Raw genomic sequence first — 25,046 nt, 5'->3', positions numbered from 1 at the left:
CTATCATGCAGCGATTTTACCTCAAATTGATCTCACTGAATTAATGCCTTTTTCCCTCTTCATACAATCTGCCTTCAGAAAAACACAGCAGTGTGATTTTACTTTTATAAGACATTTAGAAATACAAACTGGATTCCAAAAAAGTTGGGACACTATACAAATTGTGAATAAAAACTGAATGCAATGATGTGGAGGTGCCAACTTCTAATATTTTATTCAGAATAGAAAATAAATCACGGAACAAAAGTTTAAACTGAGAAAATGTATCATTTCAAGGGGAAAATATGTTGATTCAGAATTTCATGGTGTCAACAAATCCCAAAGAAGTTGGGACAAGGCCATTTTCACCACTGTGTGGCATCTCCCCTTCTTCTTACAACACTCAACAGACGTCTGGGGACTGAGGAGACCAGTTTCTCAAGTTTAGAAATAGGAATGCTCTCCCATTCTTGTCTAATACAGGCCTCTAACTGTTCAATCGTCTTGGGCCTTCTTTGTCGCACCTTCCTCTTTATGATGCGCCAAATGTTCTCTATAGGTGAAAGATCTGGGGCCTCATGTATAAACGGTGCATACGCACAGAAATGTTGCGTAAGAACTTTTCCACGTTCAAATCGCGATGTATAAAACCTAGATTTGGCGTAAAGCCACGCACTTTTCCACGGTACCTCATGCCTTGTCGTACGCAAGTTCTCCGCTCGGTTTTGCAGACTGGCGGCACCCAGCGTCAAAGCAGTGCTACTGTTCCTATGTGATTACTCATTATTTTCATGACGCGGCTTTATAAATACACCGAAACTAACCGCATATTGTTTATTAGTGCAATGCATCTGATTGTAATTAACTCGTAACAATATAATGGTCCAGGGAACAGCCATAGTATTCCAAATACCATAACTGCTTTAGCGTTGTTACTCTCACTTCTTCTTCTTATTATTATTTTTCTTCTTCTTCTTTCAGCTCCTCCCGTTAGGAGTTGCCACAGCGGATCATCTTTTTCCATATTACTCTCACTGCACCACGCGGAGTATTTATATCACTGTATCTGAGTGTGAATCACAGCAGCAGCTGATCGGAAAGAGAATTATCGGTATACAGCTTAAAGGACACGCTGTCTCAGCCACGGCAAAACGTTTTAAAGCCTTTCCTGTACAGACCTCGCGGTTCAGAAACAGTTTAATCCCAAGAACTTTAAATGCAGTCAATCAAGTGCTCCTTGTAGAACTGTTTGTACTTATAAGTACAATCACCCCACTGTAAACTTGCACTACAGTTATAATATCGCACAACCTGAGCCACTTTATAAAGCGCGTATTTACATATGATGACGATATCATTTTAAAGGTGAAATGCAGCAAAATATGTTTGTTAAATTATACAGATAAAACTTTAACTTCATTTAAATAATCCATATTCTTCACTGGGAGTGTCGTTAAGGATAGAATAATTAAACATGTACTACGAAGATATTTCAATGTTCTTTAAACGTTTTGAAGAATCGGCAAGCTTACAGATGGCTTAACGTGTATTACAGAGCTGATTGTATGGCGATCGGTTACTTGGGGAAAGAAAAGCACTGACTGCAGTGACAGCTACGCCAATATATATTGAATATAAAACAAAGAGAAAATAACAACACAGCAAAAAATGCAGCGACAAATTTCGGCAAAAGTTAAATGCTTGTGTCATGAGGCTTTTCACGGCGACTTTGATATGTGACTTCTTTTTTATTTCCGGCACTGTGCGATTTGTGAATGTGAGCTTTCAAGTTTCTCCAACACGCTATGTCACTCGATCAACTTCCTTTTATTGATTATACCACGGTTTATTTGAACAAATAGTATGTTTTTCCTTTGCCTCCACTTGGTATTCGCTGAAATTCTTATATTTCCCCCGTGCTTTTCCCATTGTCTTTTCACAGAAGGCTGCGCTTAAGGGCGATTTATATTATTTTGCATATTCAAAGAGGCGTAATTCTGGGAGGAGTTGGGTCGTTACATAAAGCGCGTGCACGAGCGTTAGTTTTCACGCTGATCGGGATTTATGTAGCGGAAGAACGTGGAAGTTGGAGTACGCACAGATTCCTGCATCTGGATTTTTCTGTGTTCCATGTTATAGTGCGAGTTCTACGCACGGCGTTATACATGAGGCCCCTGGACTGCAGACTGGCCATTTCAGTACCCGGATCCTTCTCCTACGCAGCCATGATGTTGTGATTGATGCAGAATGTGGTCTGGCATTATCTTGTTGAAAAATGCAGGGTCTTCCCTGAAAGAGATGACGACTGGATGGTAGCATATGTTGTTCTAGAACCTGAATATATTTTTCTGCATTGATGGTGCCTTTCCAGACATGCAAGCTGCCCATGCCACATGCACTCATGCAACCCCATACCATCAGAGATGCAGGCTTCTGAACTGAGCGTTGATAACAACTTGGGTTGTCCTTGTCCTCTTTGGTCCGGATGACATGGCGTCCCAGATTTACAAAAAGAACTTCGAATTGTGACTCGTCTGACCACAGAACAGTCTTCCATTTTGCCACACTCCATTTTAAATGATCCCTGGCCCAGTGACAACGCCTGAGCTTGTGGATCTTGCTTAGAAATGGCTTCTTCTTTACACTGTAGAGTTTCAGCTGGCAACGGCAGATTGTGTTCACTGACAATGGTTTCTAGAAGTATTCCCGAGCCCATTCTGTGATTTCCTTTACAGTAGCATTCCTGTTTGTGGTGCAGTGTCGTTTAAGGGCGCTGAGATCACGGGCATCCAGTATGGTTTTACGGCCTTGACCCTTACGCAAAGAGATTGTTGCAGATTCGCTGAATCTTCGGATGATGTTATGCACAGTTGATGATGATAGATGCAAAGTCTTTGCAATTTTTCGCTGGGTAACACCTTTCTGATATTGCTCCACTATCTTTCTGCGAAACATTGTGGGAATTGGTGATCCTCTACCCATCTTGGCTTCTGAGAGACACTGCCACTCTGAGAAGCTCTTTTTATACCCAATCATGTTCCCAATTGACCTAATTAGTGTTTATTGGTCTTCCAGATCTTCGTTATGCTCAAATTTACTTTTTCCAGCCTCTTATTGCTACTTGTCCCAACTTTTTGGGATTTGTTGACACCGTGAAATTTTGAATCAACATATTTTTCCTTTAAAATGATACATTTACTCGGATTAAACGTTTGATCTGTCATCTACGTTCTATTACAAATAAAATATTGACATTTGCCATCTCCACATCATTGCATTCAGTTTTTATTCACAATTTGTTTAGTGTCCCAACATTTTTGGAATCCGGTTTGTAGTTATATTTATGTTATATCTTTAAATGCTTAAGCCTTTTATTGTTTTCTTCTTAATTTGCCTTCTCTCTGTATTGTTTGTGCCCTTGCTTGCATCCTAATAATGACACATAGCAGAGTTGACATTAGAACAAACAATTAAATGATGAAAGGCCACAGCTACCCACTAAGTGCATGTTAGTAAATAATGGACTGAATAACCAAGAGCAGAAAGAAATCATGATGTTGCTGAAAATCTTTAAAAATAAAAAAAAAATATTCCTGTGTAATACAAATAAATATTTGGAACAGAATAATAAAAATCTACCAAAGTTAGATTTGTAATTTCAACATTGATCTCAAAACAAAGAAACATGGAAATAACAGCTTGCTTAATTAGGCTAGGAATCAAGTTACAAAGAAAAGTTGGCTGGAAACAAAAATCTGCAGTCATACAAGTGACCCCATAACTGACTTTGAGAAGAACTGCTCTATATAGTATTAAATGCAACCTAATAAATACCTAGTGTCATAGATGACCGGGACCGGGGGAGCCAGTGTGGACAGGGCGCTGCCTCCCCCGAAACACTAGATGGCAGCTCACCCTGGGTGGCAGCCGTACCTTGGACTCCCGCAGGGCTTCACGGGAGATGGAGTCCAATACAGCTCTGTTGGGATCCAGGGACGCTGCCAGGGAGTGCTGCAGCTGTTCCTGGGCCTGTGTGGGTGGTTATTCCGCCACACTCGGAAGTGCTGCTGGAAGTAGAGCAACGAATACCTGAAGCACTTCCGGGGGCCTTATATAAGGTTGCAAATTTTGAGGTTGCAGACCAAATCTGCATCTGCATCTGTATAGTTATTTGGTCTTTACTTTATGAAGCAACTAGTAGTGACTGCACAATAATTCCTAAGAACACCAATTTCTCGTCACCATTTTAAAAGGCATATTTACATGATCATTACATCATCACTGTATTTATTTAGACCAGGGGTCTCCAACCTTCCCCCCCAGAGAGAGCTACTTTTACAAAATGAAAATGCCCAAGAGCTCCTCATGTTTTCTAACATTTATTCTCATAGCTTATTTCAACCCAAACAAACTGAATAAGCTTGTGTTGTCTGAAGATTTACAAAATGTTGATGTCCAAAACTCACATTTTGCATTAGAACATCACAAAAAATATTTAGTTCATCTGCAAGTGCCTTTTGTATGTCTGTATGCATTTTCTAGTGTATCTCACACTAATGAATTAAAACATGAATGCTGTCACAACAAAACAATACAATTCCAAATACACAGATCTGACTTGTTTATTTGTCATTTTGTCACATGTCACTGTGTCACTTTATTCACATGTCCAGTTCCATGTGTGAGGTGTATGTTGGAGTGGCCTGAAATAAACATTCTATTTATGATTGTTTTTCATGAACATCTGTCAGTCTTGTTCTGAACTTTGATTTCATGACATTCATGTCAGATAAGGCCAACTCACAGAGGTATGGAGACCCAAACAAAGCAGACATTTTCAGAGCTGCTTGGTGAAGATTCTTATAGTTATCTGGCTCCACTAAGCTCCAGAAATGCTGTTGAGACTTTAACTGCACATTATTTTGATGGTTTACTAATATATAATATATAAAATCCAATGTCTCTCTCTGTCTGTATGTCTGTCTGCTTTTCACAAGAGAACTACTTAACAGATTCAGATCGGGTTTTATTCTATAATTTGCTTGAACTTTCCGGTGCTCATTTCGCTATGTATCAAAGTTTGCTTGCCGATTGTACCGATTTATTTGCGCGAAAATGAGAAAAAGGCAGCAGGCCGAGGGTAGAGGCCTTCCTCACTCACTTGCCAGCTTCAGGGTGTGCTCCTTAACTCCGCTTAGCTAGAAAACGAGAGAACAATTGAATTCAACTTTGTTTGATATTTAAAATAAAGTGTTACTTAGGTCTTGATGAGTTTAGGTCCGGATATTCTCTTAAGTGTATGCCACATTGAAAAGATAGATTGCAATTCAGATTGTGAATAGTGATTTTGTGTTAAAAGGATTGTGATAAGATTTTTTGGAAAGATCGCCCACCCCTAATTTGATTAATCAGGTTTTCAAATTTATATAGGATTTATTAACCCTTTGGCAAGCTACCGATAGCTTGTGAGCGACATGCTGGAGACCCCCGATTTAGAGTTTAAAATGTGACATCATTTAGTAAAATAAACAGAGCACTGTGATGAAAGGAAAAATACCCTCCTGACAGCTGTTTGTTGTTTTCTTTTCTATCACTTGGTTTTTATTTTATTTTTACAGTAAGAGCATTTCCTAATAAATACAAGGATTGCCGAGAAGCATTTGGTCGCACTAATTTGTTACACAGAGAAAATAGACACATATTTACTGTACGCTGTATCAAATGCTATGTTTTTTCTCAAGTTAAAGATTGCTTAGCAGAGAATGTCACAGACAACTTTGTGTTTCTTTCCCTAATAAAAACTACTGTTTTTGTGTGTGCCCCCAGCAATATTGTGTTGTACGTTTCTTTTTCTATACAGTATGGTGCATTTTGGGATAGCATTCAGGAGTGGGGTTTAGTTAACTGAACACATCCAATCACCCACACACTTTCTGACGACTCTTTTGTTCTGCATAAGAACTAGGGGAGAAGAGAGGCCCCTAAGTTTGGTAGTGAAGGAAAGAATGTTTTTGAAGAACATAAATTGTATAAGCAACATCTGTTATATTTTGATGAATTTGCAATACATGCAAGAAATCAAACAACCAAACAAATAAAAATGGTTAACAGGCAGCTCTAAATTGGGCAATGATCGTGGGTATGTGCACAAATAGGCCTTGAGATGGGCTGTCAAACAGTCTAGGGTTGCGTTTAATTCTAGCAGGACTGAGTACAAGCTCACGTAATGCTAAATTAGATGAAATGAGATTTATGCTATGGGCCATTCAGACCAGCATGCTTACTTTTCCCTTCTACATTATTATGCAACTCAGTCCAGGCAACCCCAGACCTAAACACTACACAATATGAGTGGAGAGGCCTGAAGATGGCAATTGACAGACGCTTCCCATCCAATGTAACGTAGCCTGAGAAGAACTGCCGTTAAGAATAGGATCCACTGCACGAATCCAGGTGTGCAAAGCTTACCCAAGAAGACACAAAACTGTAGTTGCTCTCAATGGGGCTTCTACAATGTACTGAGTTAAGGGTCTGGATACTTACATGAATGAAAAATGTAAAAGTTAAAAACTTTTCTGAAAACTTGTTTTGACTATGTCATTTTGGGTTACTGAGTGTAGATTGATGAGCAAAACTGGCAAATCTATCCATTTAAAGTACTGCTGGGCAGCAATTAAAATTTTTAATAGTGATTATTCGCATACTCACATTGTTTTGTGCAAAACTCAATAATGAACTCAAAAGTAGTGTATTGTGTATATTTGGTTTGCAAACTATTTAAAAAAATAAGGTGCTTTTTAACAGCAGTATTCCCTTTACATAGTAGCAGTTAAAATATTTCTTGTAAATCTCAACTTAAAAATGTATGTAATCATAAAAACCAAAACTATTTGCCACTGCCAGGGCATTAACATTTTATCTAGTTTGTTATAGAAAAACAAGTTACCCTCAGAGTCCAGAGCCACGATCACAACATTATAAAAGGCACCTTCCGAGCAACAGCAAGTTAACATTTCTAAATCTGTTTTCTTTTTTATTTGAACTGATAACAGCAGAAAATTTTCCTTTATCAAGGAGCAGCATAAACTGTCTATGTTCAGTAGCAACTGTTTGAGGGCTAATATTTTTTCCAAAAAATTTTGTTTTCTAAAAAGCACAGAAAGCAATGGTTTTACACATAAATCAAAATAAAACGTTTCTTGCTGCCTGTTGTGCCTGCTGCCGGCACCTGTTTGCACTTTCTGAGACAGGTGCGTGTGGATGGTAGTTACAGTGAGACACAATATGGTTTGTAGCTCCTGTCATTGTAAGTGTCTGTCCTCCCAGGCAAACATTGCCATAGGCTCATCAGCTACACGAACGTGTTCAGCACCATGGTCAGCTGGGGACCGATCAGCTGATGTGGGTACCTCACTTTTGTTTTCGACTTACATCTCCAGATCACTTGCATCAAAATCGGGGTCCGACAAATCAGAGTCTGATTTAACGATAATACGAAAAAAGTCATCCATGGATTATTTTGCTTTGAGCATTCACTTTGGTATCACTCCACATGCCATCTTAGAAGCTGCTTGCTTTTCACTACTCATGCACAAGCATGGGATTGGGGTCAAATCAACAAAGCTAACTTTCCTTCTAGCGAAAGCGTATCAAAAAGTTCTCTAACAAGAAGATCACTGATCTCTATCAATCGCTAGCGAAACTGGGGCTTTCAAAATAATAATAACAAAAACTGCATTAACGTGCGATAAAATTATTGTCAGCATTAGTTAATTAATGCGTTAATGCGATAATAACGCATTAACTTGCCCAGCCCTAATTTAAAGTTAAATGTACAACACAATAAAGTGTGCAGTAAGTGAAGGTGTCCTGAATACTTTCTGAATCCACTGTATATTTGAAAGATTAATTAAACCTATTGAAGATTGTTTAATTACTCGCTACTTATTTGAAAAGATCAGGAAATCTAAAAATGTTTAGTATAATTATTTAAAAATGTCTACAAATGGGGCTCAGGATCACTTAGTGTTGTGATGTGAGACTTTGCATAAATTTAGGCAAAGCAATGTAATTTAGTGTTACTTTGGTGAGAGGCATACGTGTTTGCCCCCCACCCTGATTGTCTCTTTGTAATTTTACGACAGGATTTGGGGATGTGTCTTAAACCAGTTTGCGAGTGTTTCTTTGCTAAAGTCTTTCTCTCATCCCCCACATAAACAACAACAACATTTATTTATATAGCACATTTTCATACAAACAGTAGCTCAAAGTGCTTTACATGATAAAGAATAGAAAAATAAAAGACACAATAAGAAAACAAAATAAGTCAACATTAATTAACGTAGAATAAGAGTAAGGTCCAATGGCCAGGGGGGACAGAAAAAACAAAAAAACTCCAGACGGCTGGAGAAAAAAATAAAAATCTGTAGGGATTCCAGACCATGAGACCGCCCAGTCCCCTCTGCCAGGCTAAGCCAGGTTAGCTTAACATATGGTCTTGGCGGGGGTTGCAGGTGTTAAGATGTACTATTTCCCCTCACTGGTCTGAGATATGGCTGTTTGGAACTGGCTTGTCTCAGAGGCCTTTAAGTACCATGATGTCCTATTGGCTGTAGGGGTTGGACAGAAAACCTATAAATTTGCTTGCTCAACCAAATTCTCTCTTGATAACCTGTGATGATGCAGAAGTATCTTTCTCTCTTACTAACAACTGAAGAAGACCATCTCACCATGAACTGAAGACAACACAATGAAGAGCACAGCTTCAGCGATATTGAACAGGCTTGAGGCCTGTTCTGAAGAAAGCTGAGCACCAATGATGCCTTAACTAGAGACATTTTAAGTAACTACAAGTCTGTGTGCCACCTGAGTTACACATCAACATTTTATCAGGTTGTATGGTTGCCAATATTCAAATGTATTTTGTATTTTATTATTATTTATGAATATTATCAATAATACATTATTTTATGTGTAACTTAACTCCTGCTTGTCTTTTTACTACATCTAATTGCCCGAGGTTATAGATATAAAAGGGAAGGTGGGGAGAGGTTATATAGAATAATACCTTATAAACAGTGGTAAGTCTGTGAGATTAGGAATTCTAAGGCTACATATTAATAACACAATAGGGGAAAGTAGACAAATATATATATTACTCTACCAAGATAAAACACTTAGTAAGAGAGTGGTGTAGTCTGAACCAGTAACTATGTAGCTGAAGTTCAGACCACAAAGTCTCCACCCCACATGGTCAAAAGAAGGCGATAACACTGGTTTAAAAAAAAAATCACATTAAACAGAAACTGGACAATTGATGCCACAAACTACAGCAACGTATGGTGTCATTTTAAAAATGAAGAATATAACAAGAAAACCACAGTAATCGCAAAACATTACGCTTACAATGTAAAAGAAACAGTACAGAGCAGCAGATAGGAGATTTAAATATTTAAAGCAACATAAGGTGTGATCTGTGTAGAATGTGCATTTTGCTTTGTGACTACTTGAATTTCCTTGCACAGTCCATTAGTTTTACTTGCTAGTATGAACTGTTACAGGGTGAGAGATGCTGTCACTAAACACTAGTTCAAGATTAGGTTAGGTTAGTCTTTATTGTTGCTCTTAAGAGAAATTTGTGTTGGACATTCGAGAGAACACATGCACCCAAGGGACATACAGTACATATCACTTACACTAAATACATTACACAGAATATTACACAACTAAAAAAAAACTCACCTCTTATTATTTACTAATTTTATTGATAGTGGAAATAATGAAAATCTGTACCTGGTCAGCTACAAGCTGGTATCCTGTCTCCTGTATTATAAAGAATATGAGCTGGGTCCCCAATTATTTTAAGGGCCTGCCCCCTCAAAAACCTCTTGGAGATAGGATAGGGGCAGTAGGCCAATAATTTCATCTGCTCTCCTGATCAAATTATCAAACCATACTATAATATCATAACAAATACGTGATTTAACAGCTACTCTGTAAAATAACATCATAAAATTTTTGTCCACTCCATTGACCCTAATGCCACTTTGCAAGAAGTGTAGGCGCTGACCAACCCTCGATTAACCCAATGCAGCGGACTTTTAAGTAAATACCCAAATACGTGAATTTTGTTACCTGATCAACTCTATTTCTATTAATAGAAACTGAACTATGACCACCAATGGACTTTGGATCAAAGACCATTTCTTTAGTTTTGTTAACATTTAAAATCAAATTATGATGCCCACACCACTGCACAACCTCCTGTATCTCAAACATGTACACTACAATATCTGAGTATGATGTCAGCAAACTAAGAATGGATGTTTTTATCAAAAAACTGAAAATTTATTTTTGTGTTTTAGGCTTTAAAAGAGGGACTAAAAAAACATTGAACAAAAGCAACAACCTTTAATGGGCAACAAAGAATATGCTTACCTAGGGTTGAATGATTCTCTTGGAAAACAGGTCTCAAGATCTGAAAAAGGAGCAGAGCATGGGGCAAGGGAGAGACAGAGGAGATCAGAGTTAATAGACAAACAAAAAATATAAGCTCATCATCAGGTCCTGAAATGTTCATGAAAAACAATCATAAGCAGAAATAAAAATTAATATAACATTTTATTTTTATATTGAAAAAAAAAAACCTTTCAAGATTTCAATTAGTAATAAAAAAAAAATACTATCAAATCAAAAGCAAATGATACAATAAACCTCGCTTCAAACACCACACCTGGTCACTGTCTGCATGGAGCTTGTACTTTCTTTCTACATAAGTCTGAGCTGTTTCACTTCTACTCTAATCTTCCTACCACATCCCAAAGATCAATCAATCAATCAACATTTATTTATATAGCACATATTCATACAAAAAAATGTAGCTCAAAGTGCTTTACAAAATGAATAGAAAAATAGAAGACACAATAAAAAATAAACATAAGTCAACATTAATTAACATAGAATAAGAGTAAGGTCCGATGGCCAGGGTGGACAGAAAAAAAAAAAAAAAAACTCCAAAAGCTGGAGAAAAAAATAAAATCTGTAGGGGTTCCAGACCACGAGACCGCCCAGTCCCCTCTGGGCAATCTACCTAACATAAGTCAAACAGTCCTCTTTGGATTTAGGGTTTTCATGGAAGGACCTGATGATGATGGTCACGTAGACTTCTGGCTTTAGGTCCATCAATGTTGGTGCATCATGATGCTTTGAGTAGGTGGTGGTGGCGCAAGATGTGTCTTTTAATTGCCAATTCTAAACTGGCCCAACATGAGTGTGAGTGTTAGCGTGAACACGATCAGGACCTGTGATGAACAAGCACACAGTCCAATGCTGGGTCCTACCTTGAATCAGATTATGCCATAATTTTGGGTTCGAGGACTTTATGTATATGCCATTGTTGATAAATCAGTAAGAAATCAAAATTACAGTATGTTAATTTATGTTAATCTAGCATTCACCACCTGATTCAAAGTTACTGTTCCACTTGCATATTAAACTGAGCATATATTCATATTATAGGGGAAGTGGTGGGTTATGGTAGGAATACTTATGGTTGAATGATAGATGTGACCACTTACCACATATACTCACATTTAAGTTCTCCCGCGGATAAGTCATGGCTTGATTTTACTGTATAATTTCCGGATATTTTATAACGTCGGTCGTACAAGTCGAATGTGGAAAACTCACGCTATTGGTCCAAGAGATTATGATATGCTAACGCCCACCTGAGAGAGTAACCTTTTCTTCTATGTATTGTGCCTACATGACCACACAGTAGTGATACCCAAACTATTCTGAAGCGACGTTTGCACTGCTTTTTGTATCTCACACTCTCATACACCTTTATCGTAACAGCATCCCTTATGGATGGAGTGTTCAATCAGAAGAAAATAGGAAGCTGGTTATAAATTAAAAGTTGTTGAATTGGCAAAAGAAATTGGTAACTGCGCTGCTGCGACAAAATTTGATGTGTATGAGAAACTGATGCGATATGTAGTAAATGATGTAAAAAAAAAAAAAAAAAGAAAGAAAGAAAATTAAGCGTCATATTTTTGAACAAGCATATAAGTCTGGGTCTGATTTTATGATCGATTTTTCGGGTTTCAAGACCTGACATATATGTGAGTATATATGGTAGTAGTTTACAGTTCAGCACCTTGGTCAATAGCTGGCCACCTTTTTAAACAGTTCTGCAATACATAATTTTATATTCTTTTTAAACTCAATAAAAGATGCCGGCTGCCAAAAGACTATTTTTCATTTGGTTTCATTAGAGTTTCCACTATGTGAGCACTACACCTTATCAACTTCATAAAATCCAAAAAGAAAAATCTTCTACTATACTTTTTATCTGTAATTTTAAAACAGCACAGGAAATATAGTTTTTAAAAATGATATTAATGTCCTACAACCAATGTGCCTCTAGCTTTTCTGTAATTATACTGCAGTATAAAAATCTTTTACGCAGATACAGCAGTGATAGTCTTAATTTAAAAATGGCCCGATTGTTAAGTGACCTAAAAAATATTGTCATGCTGAGTGAGCAAAGCTTCCTTCTGTGGCACAATCACTGTACAAAGCATTGTTTTTCACAGAATAACACAGAAATCAAAAACAAGTTTACCATGAATCATACAATTAACAACTACACAGACTATAGTATGCAACAAAGTACTTGTGATAGTGAAACATTTTCATTTCAATGTAGCCATAAAGACAATAAAAGAGGAACATGTCTAAATGGAATACAGCCAGAGCTATTTCCATTCATCTCTAAAGTATGTCATTATTTTATGAAAACGTTTCTTTTTTTTTTAAGCACAAAATAAAATTAATCTTTCCAGAGTCCATCTCAGAGACTGAGGAACAATTTCTTTATCCGTCTAGGAAAGAAGGCGGATGAGACAAGAAATGATGTCCTACTTAAGTGCATTTTAAATACCTAAATTAAAACAGGAACATAAGAAACACAAAACGTAAACCTCTTGGCAATAGGCAGTGTATATATGGCACAAAAGTAACATAAAAAACATGGTCACATTCTATGTGAACTAATGTCACAATGTGCTACTCAAGCAAATGAAAATCATTCCTAATTCTGTTTCCAATCTTCAGAGCCTTGTCTGCTCTTATTATTTCGTTAATGAAATTTAAACATGTAGTGAATTTTAACAAAAGCATTTCAGATATGAATTCGAGAAGGCGAAATATTGAAATACTGGATCACAAAAGATTATACTATGCAACTATAAGACTATACTGAGCTCACAAGCACCATTCAAAGTGAATTGTGTATAAATATATACAGTCAGGTCCATAAGCATTTGCACAGTGACACAAATTTCATAATTTTGGCTCTTACACCACCAGCTTTAATTTAAGGGGTTAACCAAAACCTTTGTATGAGTTATTATGATTTACAGCCATTTTGTCTGCATAGCTCCCCCACCATTAACCATTTTCAGGGGATCCAAATTATTTGGACATTTGAATGACAAGCGTTGGGTGCAGCTCCCTCATTATTTCATTAAATATTAAACAGGTAAAAGGTCTTAAATTGATTCCAAGTATGGAATTTGCATTTGGAAGCTGTCACTGCAAGTTCCAAAGAGCTGTCCATGCAAGTAAAAACACTCCATCATTAAATTGAGAAATCAAAACAAACCTTTTAAAGAGATAGTAGAAGCACCAAGGGCCTCATGCATAAACGGTGCGTACGCACAAAAATGTTGCGTACAAACATTTCCATGTTCAAATCGCAATGTATAAAACCTAAACTTGGCGTAAAGCCACGCACATTTCGATGGTACCTCATACCCTGTCTTATGCAAGTTCTGCGCTCGGTTTTGCAGACTGGCGGCACACAGCGTCAAAGCAGTGCTACTGTTCCAGTGTGGATTCCCTTTCTTTTTTAGATCCACATGCCTGACGCGGCTTTATGAATACACTGAAATTAACCGCATACTGTTTTTTAGTTTAATACATCTGATTGTAATTAACCTGTAACAATATAATGGTCCACAGAATACCCAAAGTATTCTAAATACCATAGCTGCTTTAACGTCACTGCACCTTTGTCTTCTTCCTCTTTCAACTGCTCCCGTTAGGGGTTGCCACAGCGGATCATCTTTTTTCGTTATTACTCTCACTGTACCACTCTGAGTATTTATATCACTGTGTCTGAGTGGGAAATCACAGCTCTATAGCTGCTGATCGGAAAGAGATCGGCATAAAGCATCAAGCACACGCTGCCTCAGCCATGCTGTCTATTGAACTGCACTCATATGGCAAACGCTTCAGAGCCTTTCCTTTCGGTTCAGAAACAGTTTCATCCCAAGAACTATAAACGCACTCAATCACTCCATCAACTGCTTCTTGTAGAAAGCTTTGTACTTTTAAGTACAATTACCTCACTGTAAACTTGCGATACAGTTATACTATTGCACAACCTGAGCCACTTTATAAAAAGCGTATTTACATATAATGACAAAATCATTTTCAAAATGAAATGCAGCAAAATAGGTTTATTATATTATACAGATAAAACTTTAACTTCATTTAAATAATCTACATTGTTAATAATTAAGCATGTGAGGACACGGTGCTGCATCGCTAGCGAGGAGCTGACGCTCCGTTCACGGATTGTTCCTGCCTCGCGCTGTATTCTTGCTGGGGCTGGTGCGACAAGGGAAGGATAGATGGATGGAATAATTAAACATGTACTATGAAGATATTTCAATGTTCCTTAAAAGCTTTGAAGAATCGGCATTCTAAGCTTACAGATGGCTTAACATCTATTAAGAGAGCTGATTGTGTAGCGATTGGTTACTTGGAGAAAGAAAGGACAGGATTTGGAGGTTAGTACGTTTGAGAGAGAGACAGTACTGCTGCAGTAAATTACTTCATTGAAGGTCACACATGGCGCAGCAAGCATCTTGCGTGAGACATGAACAATCACTGCGCCACGGTGATATCAAGTATACATCTCAGTATTTTAACTATTCAGAGAGCTGTAATATCACTAATGTAATGGATTCTGTGTCCTGTCGGAGGAAGAGAAAGCCGGTTTAAGAAGCACGTAGTGATTCACACACATAGAGCAAATAGAAGATAAAATACAAAACAAAGCATTTAACGTGCTACTTTAGTTACGATGGGATGTGAGAAACTAGTAAATTTAACAATTTTTTTAAATGAAGTGCATGATGCTCTACTTTATTGACAAAATAAACTACGTGATTAAAGTGGAAATTTAGAGATTTAAAGCTGACATTTTGTGCTTTTTTCCCCACTGTGTGCCTATTTTTTTTCTCTGTTCCCTAATGAACTTTCATACGACACTCAGACGGTGGGCTACGACTCGCCTTTTCACAGCGACTTTGATATCTGACAACAACTTTTCTATTTTGGGCACTGTACGAACTTGAGCTTTCAAGTTTCTCCGACACTCTTTGTCACTTGATCGACTTCCTTATGTTGTTTATACCACTGTTTAAACCAACAAATAGTATGTTTTTTCGTGCCTCCACTTGGTATTCACTGAAATAAACTTAATGTCACTGCTGAAATATTACTGTTTCCATAAGGCGTGTCATATATTAAAAGGAAGTTTCTACTTTGAAAGCTCAGCCAATGATAAACAAAAATCCAAAGAATTAAGTGGGGTTCCCAAACTTTTTCATGTGACTGTGTATGGTATTAGACAGAGGCGGCTTTTGGGGTGTGCGGGGCCTAGGGCTGACCAACCCCATGCGGGGCCAGTTAAGTCAAACACTGTTACAAGTATGTGTGGACTGTATAAACTTGTATGGGATTTTAATAAAAAATAATGTTAACATACACCGGATTTTCTCATTACAGTATTCAGCTAAATTTTTGCAAGATAACAAGCAAACTTTAATATAATCAAAATATAACTGGAGAATATAACTTGACAAATCTGCTTGAACAGGACACACAGATCTTGTCACCCCCAAACGGCACTCTTGGTATTAGATTTCAATTACACTCAAAAAGAGAACAGTTTGCCTTCACTGCTATCCTCCTACCTGCGGTTTCTGCAGGTGAAGGTGTTATATTATAATGCTCTACTTTGGAGTACATGCTAACACAAGGTTATGGTCAGTGTGAAAAGACAAGCATTTTCCACAATAATACAAAGACTAATCATTTTCTCATAGCTTATCCTAAAATTGATTAAGTGTGAAGTACAATCATTTGTTTCTGTGATTAAACTGGAAAAGATAGAAAAAAATGTAAAAATCACCTCACAAAATGAAAATGGGGAATACTTAAAGGAAATTAAATAAGGTAATATTCATCACACTTGCAATGGTAAATTAAGAATATAATGGTTACTTACAAAAACATTGAAGACTAAAAAAAAATAATTGTTGCTCAAAACATAATGGCAGCAGCAAACTCAAATGCCTCTTAAGCCACAAAGGATTAAGCTAGTTTCTGAATGTTATGGAGCTGGAATAATGTATTTCCTGTTTATTAAAATTATTTTCTGAAAAAAAAATCAATCTTTTTTTAATCTATGATGACTAGACTCATCAGCATGATGTAAAGCCTTGACGGTTTTAATTCTCATTAGTGTAACCACAGAGAGAAAGAGAGGCAGAGATCTATCTCAGAGTCCCTGGAAACCAGCAGAATTAGACACAACAATAATAATAATAATAATATATTTTATTTAAGGTGGAAAATAACCTTGGACAAGGCTTCAACACAAATGCACACTCATAAAATGCACAGCTGACATTTCATTTAAACTGTACCCCTTTGACAGAAAAGCCTATATACTGTACCGGGAGAAAATCCTCATACTAGCAAGGAGAGGGACTTCAAAAAGTACTATGGAACTGTGACGCAGCAGAGCTAACCACTGCACCATCATATCACCCATGAAAATTGTTTTATGACAATTTTACCATCAAATTATACAGTACCTCACAACAGAAATTCCAAAATGCAGTTGACTACAGCATAAACAAGTGACCGGCTTCAAATTATGCTCTCTGGGAGTGCGTCATCTAATATTATAGACAAAGAACAATATATATTGTGCTTTTAAGTGCTGTCACACATGGGATGAGACAGGTGTTGTCGTTAATGATCTTGTCTCCTCTAGTTTTCCTCACAGTGCCAAGAAAGTGCCCAATGAGGGCAACTAAGACACAAAAGCCCCGCCCCGCCGAGCCAGAACAGTATAAAAAGCAGACGTCCCCAAAAGGAGGCATCACTTTTTGGACCAGAGCAAAGACCACTGCAGAAATACCCAAAGTCTTACCTATAAGAAAGCTGTTTTTAAAGGGATTGCCTGAATTTCTTTAACTTAAATCTCTTTATGTTCTCTACATTAAATGGAACAGCATGGCTGGCACCCCAACTTTTCTTCAGGACTGTTGTAAAGTTCATCTCATTCTCAGACTGGACAATACATACACAGATGATGATTTTAATATTGATGCGTCAAACGTCTTTATTTCATCTTAAGTGTGTTTTATTTACAAAATATAATTTCAAAATATAGGAAACTACACAAAGTAAGACCAATCCAGTCTGCAGTTTGGAAGGAAATAAGAAAAAGGCAATAATAAACACAAGTAAAAAGTTGCAGTACCTTGGCTCCTGGATTTATTGGAGTCAAAATGATGTAATTATGGTCTCCTGAAGAGGTTGTTCTTGGACCCTGTAAAGTGCGAGCTTTGTTCTCAGCCATTTTCTGCTGCTTTAAGCTCTTCAGTGTGGCTCCTTCAGATGTATTATATAATATGTGGCAGCTCTGCCTGTGAGAGGCAAAGGTGCGCTGGCGAACATGATTCTTCTCTCGCTTATTTGGTGGCGATCCAGGATTATAGTTAGTTTTAAGAGATGGCTGCCTTATAAGATTTTCAAATCCTGGTTTAATCTGAGGAACTGTTCTCCCTGCCAGTAAAGTGATTTCAATAAAGCAGTTCCTGAATTGGGAAAATAAAATGTAAAATTAGAGTTTTCAGAATGCATAAACAATCTGTGTGATGTAAACAGCACTAACATAACTCTCCAGAAGGATTCATTATACATAAAAATACATAAATAACAAGAAGGAATCCTTCAAAGGATCCTTTTCAGTATAATTCAGCAAAATAAAAAAAAAAACACTACCTTATTGCATGGGCAAGCTCAACACACTTATAATGTTCAACGTGCTGCCCATTTAACTGCAAAATAGTGTCTAGTTGCTGCAATCCTGCTCGATCTGCTGGTCCACCTAACCAGTCAACAAGAAAAAATAATATTAGAAGAGTAAAACAAAAAAAAAGAATTTTCTTGCAGTCATCTGTTACATCTAGTACGGCATTAAACATCTTAAGGGATGTAAGCACTGTCAAAGCATTACAGTGTTTTGACCTACAGTAATGAGCAATTCTTTCACATTTTGCGCCAGTGCTAAATTTTCAAACAGGTGGGCATGCAAAATAATATTTGACAGTTAATTTAATTTCATTCTTATCTTCTAAGTGCATTAAGAGCTTTATAAAAGCTTTCAAAACCATACCGTAACACTGAAAAAAACAGCTCTGAAATATGTCTACAGAAGGCAGCACTTGCCTCTACACAGCTATTTCTGCTAGTTTTCAGTGCAATTGCCTGAATATGAATTGAATCAAAACCAGACTGAGAATGACTTTTTCCATAATTTTATTTTTTGCCTTCTCTCTTAGCAAGTATTTCAAAAACGTACAGGGAAAAACCAGAAATATGGAGACACACAGCACAACACACTAACATTCAACCTAAGTTTTAAAACATAAATGGTTGGTGTACATTCCTTAGAAATTTAGGTAACAAAAGGGTAAAAATTTAAGTTGAATTAAATTATATTAATGATTAAGCCGTGGCAAGTACTAAGTAAAAGAATGAGTATGGTAATATTGATTATTAGCTGGTACTTGCAGAAAGATTCAGAAGTATGCATTGAAGTGTTCATTCTTTTCAAATGCCAACATATTATCTGTAGTATACAGTATGATTGAAGTCATATTTGTTTGAATGTGCTGCCTTAGACGAATGCTGAAGATCCGAGTTATTTGGAGGAATTGGGAGTTTAATGTTGTATTTGTGTGCTTTGAGACAGATGGGAAATATGAGTTTCCCAGGAGGAAATTTCATGAAAACGCCCTTCACAGTTGCTCCCAACAGCACAAAAAAAAAAAATAAGGCTACTGGATTCCAGAAAATCGTGACATAACATTGACTTCTAATAGTACTTATAAAGAAATCTAAATAACATGATGCAGTATATGCTTTATGTGTTTAGTTTGTGTTCCATTGTAAACACACACACACATATACATATATACAATATATATACACTATATACACACACACACAATTATATATTATATATATTATATTATATATTATATTATATACCACACACACACACACACACACACAGTATATATATTGTGGTCTATGGTCGGCTTGTCATTCCGGCAAATACCCCCAGGCCGCCAGATGGAGCTATCCCTGCAGCATGGAGTTGCCCTGGATACCAGAAGTGAATCATGGACTATGAAGTTTTCCTCGACAGCCCTACTGGATACCCCAGGGGCCAACAGAGGACGCTGCAGGGAGGCCCAGAGATTCATATGTGCCCTATAACCCGGAAGTGCGTCATAGGCAAAGCGACAACAGAAATGACGTGCTTCCGGGGTGAAGAAGACGACTTTTTATCTAACCCGGAAGTGATAGGAGATCACATGGACTGGGGGATTAGAAACACTTCCGGGTCAGGGACTATAAACGGACTATGGGAAATCCCAGATGTTGAGCTGAGTTGGGTGGAAGGGTGGCAACGCGTCTGGGAGTGTTGGAGTGTATTATTGTAGTTATTGATTATAGTTTATGAGTATTGTGGAGAGGAGGGTGCTTTGTGCACTTTATTAATACACAAAGTCAACATTTGGACTTTTACCTGGTGTCTGGAGTCAAGTCTGTGGGTTCAAGTGGACGAGTGCGCCCTCTATCTGTCACAATATACACATATACATATATAAAGCTGAATTTTGCGTCATCAGTTTATGATTATTGACACAGTATATAATAAATCCAGCATGGTTTGGAACATGTATAATATACAAAGGATTTTGAATACATTTTTGCAAAGAGGCAAGTACTTATTAGTATCATTGTCACATTGATCAATATCAATTATTAATTACTAATATTAAACCATATGGTTTGAATTCAGTCACACGTAGTGAAATGTTTACTAACTGCATCATCATTTAGCTTGAACATTCCGCTAATAGAATGTACTTCCAGGAAAAAAACGTTGTGAGTTTAGAAAAATACTAGCCCCAATTTTTCTTTTAGCAAAACTTCTATCTTAAGGCCATGTCACCTTACACAACCTGTTTGGAGATTTTCAGTCATAGACTTAATTTATATAACCTTAGCAGGTTGTGGGCAGTCACTGCATATTCATCCAACTAGTCCGGGACTTCACCTGACAAAAGTCAAACAGTTTTGATGTAAGGGTCTTGAGGAAGGTAGTCTTGAGACAATTCATAGAGTAGGGACCAGAGAGAGATTTAAAACAAGCATTGATATTAAAAAATAAGATATAATCAATCCTGTCAAGGCAAGTCCTGACTTTTTTGTTTGTTCTTTATTTCACCTTATACAATTTCTTGTATTAGGAATTTATTAGTTTTTCGCATACCCACTGGGGTCAGAGCATAGGGTCAGCCATTGAACAGCACCCCTGGAGCAATTACAGGTTAAGGGTCTTGTTCAAGGGCCCAGCAGAGTAGGATCTTTTGTGGCAGAGACAGGGATTCAAACCGGCAACCTTCTGGATATCGGCACAAATCCTTAGCTTCCGTGCCACCACTCTTCCCCGACTTTGCTAATTCTACAACTTATTTATTGGAAAGAACAAAATTAGTAGCCTTATATTGAATTGCACTCATTTATTGCAGGGAATGCTGGAATTCTACAAGTCAAGTCAAGTCAGGGAGCATGCATTGGCAGAGATGCGTTGCCACACACACTAGACGACAAAACAACTCGGGATCCCGGTTTGCAACCCCCCAGGCAGACACGCGGTCCAGTCCCACCCTCCGGAAATGACCCTCTATCTGCCACAACCAGGTGTTACATGGGCAACCCCTTGGCCTGGTCCAGCCACTTGGGTCCCCAACAATGAGGATCTTACGAGCCAGATCACCCTCAGGGAAACACGCCACAATTCTACACAAAAAAGAATTGATTAAACAATATTTTTGGTGGCCACTGCTGTCCAGGGATGTGAAGAAATACATTATAGCTAACCCCTAACAAAAACAATTCCACTGCGGATATCCTATTAGTCTGTTATAGCCCATCCCTTCTCCCAATATACCTCAGGAGAAATTGCCTTTAAATTTAATAATTGATCTTCCACTTTATTTGGGAGTTGCCACTGGATTAGTAATTGTGAATAGGTTTTCAAATATCACACATTTTATTTAATTGAAAAAGCAACCATCTGGCAAAGATTTAAACACCATTTTCATTAAGAAATAAGATTTCATAGTTTCCCAAAAACAATCATTTCAAGCCAGAGACTACAAATTCTGTCAAACTTAAGCTTTACCAGTGGGTATTATGCAGAGGTTAATGGTCAAACAGAATGAATTAATCAAAATGTAGAAACTGATTTACACTGTACTGTGAATTCTTTTAAGTCTAATTGGGTAGATTTGCTACAATTAGCTGAGTTCTCTAAGATTGAGAGCTGCTAAGGAAAAATTACTGTTTGAATGCCTCTGCGGTTATGGACCACATTTGTTATCTATTGATTCTGAAACCTTTTGAATTTCTTTTCTTATCTATTACTAGCTGGCATCTCTGCCAAATAACTGCTAATTGAAAGCACAAGTTTGCATCAAAAGGTATAGTTGTCTATGGAGGACACCCATATGGGGGTTCCATCTCATAAATTTTGTTTACATTACATAGGTCCAATGTACAATAATTAAGAAGGTAGGTCTGGTCTCACATTAATTGGCTCTACCGAGTCATATTTGTATCCACTCAACTTTTCATGCATCTCTCTTGAAGCCTGGCTGTTGATGTATTTCGTTTGTGAAAGTTATTCCTCCAATAGATGTGGAATAAGGTACTGTCAATTTTGAATTAAAAAAATCAGGGTTGGGGGTTTATTATCTCATTTATGAGGTTATGGCTCTAAGGACAGATCCCTGGTCCGAATTATTGATGTATAGTAAATGCTCACAAACTCTAAAGCATGGATGGGTGCATATGGAGTCCACAGCTTTAGACTGTAGCTGTGTCATGATCTACCTATATTGCTGGGTATATTTTAAAATAATTACTCTATTTAGCAGTGCTACTTGGTTTCAGGTTAACTTTATACCTTTGCATTTTTTTAATGGCTATTGCCATCTTCTCTGTAGTTGTTACCACACCCTTTGCTATTATATATATATATATATATATATATATATATATATATAATTAGCAACTTGGCGCGCTACGCTGCGCGTTGGATGACCACAGTTGAAGGACTACCTGTTTAAACACGGCTGCCAGTCGTGAACTGGGTCCTTCATCGCACCACATTTATGTCTGTGAGTGGTGAGTGTCAGTTTGAGAGCGTTCACTCGGAGCTTCTTGCAAGAAGGTACGTTTCTGTATATTACGGTTGTTTTGCAATCGTAAGGACCTCTCGTCGGGTGTCTCATTGGCACGCTTTTGCCTCTTTCTTTCGTGATCACGGCGTAATCTGTCTTCTCTCTCTGTAGGGGTTTCAGTTGCCTTTCGTTGTGCGGCAGAGACGCGTCGTTGAGCTAATCTGTGTGAATGCTGAGTGTCCGTTTCTTGCGAGCGACTGTCACGCCTTTGCCTCTTAGCGTCGTGATCACGCTGTAATGTGTCCTCTCTCGCAGCAGCAGGTTTAATTGCATTCATTTCGGCATTGTTCCGTAAGGTCTCTTCCGTACAAGTGCACATGGGTAGCTGAAGACTGAAAGGCATAGTGGGCATAGTGAAACACACGAATTGGTGACCAGGGGAACCATCCGACACAGACTCGAGGCTCGAAATACTCAAGTGCACATTATTTATTATTTAATTTATTTTTTTTTGTTATGAACTTCCCCAAAAGAGTTGATCCCTGTAAATAGTTAGTAGTATATCAACAATATAATCTTTTGTAGTACGGGCGTTAATTAACGTCACACCTCATAACCTGCATACACCACGTGTTTGGCTGTAACGCCAGAAGCGCGGTGGACGCTGTAAGGGTAGGTTGTGGTTTCTGTTTCTTTCGTGATTTTTTAATTTCATTTTATTAATTATTTAATAGGCAGAGGGGAGAAGACGTTAATGTGACGCTCTGTCTATTTCTTTAATTTTGTTTTGAAAAGATCTCCCCATGGGCTCACCACCTATGGGAGGGGCCAAGGAGGTTGGGTGCAGTGTGAGTTGGGTGGTGGCCGAAGGCGGAGACCTTGGCGGTCTGATCCTCGGCTACAGAAACTGGCTCTTGGGACGTGGAATGTCACTCTCTGAAGGGAAGGAGCCTGAGCTAGTGCGAGGTGAGAGGTTCGGCTAGATATAGTCGGACTCACCTCGGCACACAGCTTGGACTCTGGAACCAATCTCCTTGAGAGGGGCTGGACTCTCTACCACTCTGGAGTTGCCCCCGGTGAGAGGCGCCGAGCAGGTGTGGGCATACTTATTGCCCCCGACTCGGAGCCTGTGCATTGGGGTTTACCCCGTGGACGAGAGGGTGGCCTCCTCCCCCGGGTGGGGAAGGGTCCTGACTGTTGTTTGTGCGTATGCGCAACAGCAGTTTGGAGTATCCACCCTTTTGGAGTCTCTGGAGGGTTGCTAGAGGGCATACCTTCTGGGATTCCCTCGTTTTGCTGGGAGACTTCAATGCTCACGTGGGCAATGACAGTGAGACCTGGAAGGGCGTGATTGGGAGGAATGGCCCCCCCGATCTGAACCCGAGCGGTGTTTTGTTATTGGACTTCTGTGCTCGTCATGGATTGTCCATAACGAACACCATGTTCAAGCATAAGGGTGTTCATATGTGCACTTGGCACCAGGACACCCTAGGCCTCAGGTCGATGATCGACTTTGTGGTCGTGTCGCCGGACTTGCGCCATATGTCTTGGACACTCGGGTGAAGAGAGGGGCGGAGCTGTCAACTGATCACCACCTGGTGGTGAGTTGGCTTCGATGGTGGGGGAAGATGCCGGTCAGACCTGGTAGGCCCAAACGTGTTGTGAGGGTCTGCTGGGAACGGCTGGCAGAGTCCCCTGTCAGAAGTAGCTTCAACTCCCACCTCCGGCAGAACTTCAACCACGCCCCGAGGGAGGTGGGGACATTGAGTCGAAATGGGCCATGTTCCGTGCCTCTATTGTTGAGGCGGCTGACCGGAGCTATGGCCGCAAGGTGGTCGGTGCCTGTCGTGGCGGCAATCCCGAACCCGCTGGTGGACACCGCGGTGAGGGATGCCGTCAAGCTGAAGAAGGAGTCCTATAGGACTTTTTGTCCTGTGGGTCTCTGGAGGCAGCTGATAGGTACCGCAGGCCAAGCGAACGCGGCTTGGTTGTTGCTGAGGCAAAACTCGGGCATGGGAGGAGTTTGAGAGGCCATGGAGAACGACTTTGGACGGCTTCGAGGAGATTCTGGTCCACCGTCCGCGCCTCAGGAGGGGAAGCAGTGCAGTGTCAACACCGTATATGGTGGGGATGGTGCGCTGCTGACCTCACTTCGGGGCGTAGGGTCGGTGGGAGGAGTACTTCAAGACCTCCTCAATCCCACTAACATGCCTTCCAATGAGGAAGCAGAGCCTGGGGACTCTGAGGTGGGCTCTCCCATCTCTGGGACTGAAGTCACCGAGGTGGTCAAAAAACTCCTTGGTGGCAGGGCCCCGGGTGGATGAGATCGCCGGAGTTCCTTAAGGCTCTGGATGTTGTAGGACTGTCTTGGTTGACACGTCTCTGCAACATCGCATGGACATCGGGACAGTGCCTCTGGATTGGCAGACCGGG

At 39.0% G+C, this 25,046-nt stretch overlaps 1 protein-coding gene across 3 annotated transcripts in view; it reads right to left on the bottom strand.

Moving 5' to 3' along the window:
* Positions 1–25,046, bottom strand: part of rgs3a (regulator of G protein signaling 3a) — a 493,869-nt gene that overhangs the window by 346,337 nt on the left and 122,486 nt on the right. For all 3 annotated transcript variants that reach the window (XM_039762724.1, XM_039762725.1, XM_039762726.1), the window contains 3 exons: positions 18,133–18,238; positions 17,609–17,945; positions 10,417–10,456 (listed from right to left, as the gene is read on the bottom strand). In XM_039762724.1, coding sequence (XP_039618658.1) covers positions 10,417–10,456; positions 17,609–17,945; positions 18,133–18,238 — 483 coding nt within the window. The remainder of the gene's footprint in view (positions 1–10,416; positions 10,457–17,608; positions 17,946–18,132; positions 18,239–25,046) is intronic.

This window comes from Polypterus senegalus, chromosome 9 (assembly GCF_016835505.1).
Source record: "Polypterus senegalus isolate Bchr_013 chromosome 9, ASM1683550v1, whole genome shotgun sequence".
Taxonomy (NCBI): Eukaryota; Metazoa; Chordata; class Cladistia; order Polypteriformes; family Polypteridae; genus Polypterus; species Polypterus senegalus.
The sequence above is the reverse complement of the archived record's forward strand: the minus strand, read 5'-3'. Positions and strand labels throughout refer to the sequence as shown.